Here is a 1,264-nt window from a genome sequence, read left to right as displayed (position 1 = left end):
GTGGATTACAAGCTGGTGCTGAGTGCGGGGAAAAGTGGCCCCTTGCCCACCTCATGGCCAGTGCCCTGCACTGCAGTCACCAGAAGTCCGCATGAGGCTGCCTGTGCCTGCTCCAGACAGCCCCACGTGGGCTGCGAGTGCCTGCAGTGTGGGGCACTGGCCATGGGGCAGGCGAGGGGCCACTTTTCCCCGTGCTCAGCACCAGCTTCTTTCCTGCTGGTGAGCAGGAGGTCAGGGCCCGCGCTGCTGGGGCCCAGAGCAGGGTGGCAGGAGTGCAGGGTCCCAGCTGGCAGGGGCTCTATGGAGCCAGGCCAGTTTCCCACTCCCTGCTGATGCAGCCCAACCCAGCTCCACAGACCCCTGCCAGCCTGTACCCCACTCCAGCCCCACTGGTGCTGGCCCTAGGACATTAGTCTCAAGACATTGGGACATTGGTCCCAAGATGGTGAGCAGGGGGCAGGGCACCTGTCAAGGGCCAGGGCTACCCATGCGGCCCTCTACAGCCTGCCAAAACTGGGTAAGTGGCCCTCCACCCAAAATAATTGCCTGCCCCTGGCTTAGGACCTAATTCATTGGACATGACTGTAAATTCAATGACCACCAAATATTTGTGAACTGGCAAATAAACCAACAGGTATCAGGGATACTGTATCATATAATGATTTCAGTTTATTTTGACAAAGGTGATTTTAGTGGAAGTTATCTGTGAAAATATTTCCTAATATACAAACAAGTCAAAGCTCAGAAATGAGAGCTCCTGCTAGCATACTCCAACTAAGTCTGCATGGACACCGAGTGAAAGAGCTGTGAGAATTACTGGTTGTGGGTTAGCAACACATTAGTGAGGTTCTACCACAAAAACCTAAGACAAAAGAAGTATTTTCCTCTACAGCAGCACTTTGGTTCCACTTATGCCCCATTTTAAACGCTTAAAATGGGGCATATAGGCATTGTACTGACCCCTGCCTATACGTGAGAACCACCACAGTGAAGAAGCCTGAAAGGCATGCATTAAATGGGAAAATCATTGCTTGTGTGTAGCTCTTTCCTTCCCCAGTAAATTTAATTTTTTAAAGGAAATGCATTTGTAATTGCAACTGAACTACAAAAGAATTCAAAGGAGAGCAAAAGGAACTTCATACCAAAATGTGGATAACTTGTTCTGGCTCTAGTCCCTCCACTGGAACACCGTTTACTTCCACCAACTTGTCCCCTGCATACAGCAACCCTAAAAAAAAAAAATACATCAGGCAATTCATTCAAA

General features: G+C 49.7%; 1 protein-coding gene across 1 annotated transcript in view; it reads right to left on the bottom strand.

The window, feature by feature from the left end:
• MPP4 (membrane palmitoylated protein 4) overlaps positions 1–1,264 on the bottom strand; it is a 75,147-nt gene that overhangs the window by 48,980 nt on the left and 24,903 nt on the right. The window contains 1 exon segment of the mRNA XM_019522913.1: positions 1,143–1,228. Within this exon segment, the coding sequence (XP_019378458.1) occupies positions 1,143–1,228 (86 nt within the window).

Source organism: Gavialis gangeticus, unplaced genomic scaffold (assembly GCF_001723915.1).
Source record: "Gavialis gangeticus isolate Ggan-Ray unplaced genomic scaffold, GavGan_comp1, whole genome shotgun sequence".
Lineage (NCBI taxonomy): Eukaryota > Metazoa > Chordata > Crocodylia > Gavialidae > Gavialis > Gavialis gangeticus.
Note: the sequence above shows the minus strand (reverse complement) of the source record. Positions and strands in the feature narration are given on the sequence as shown.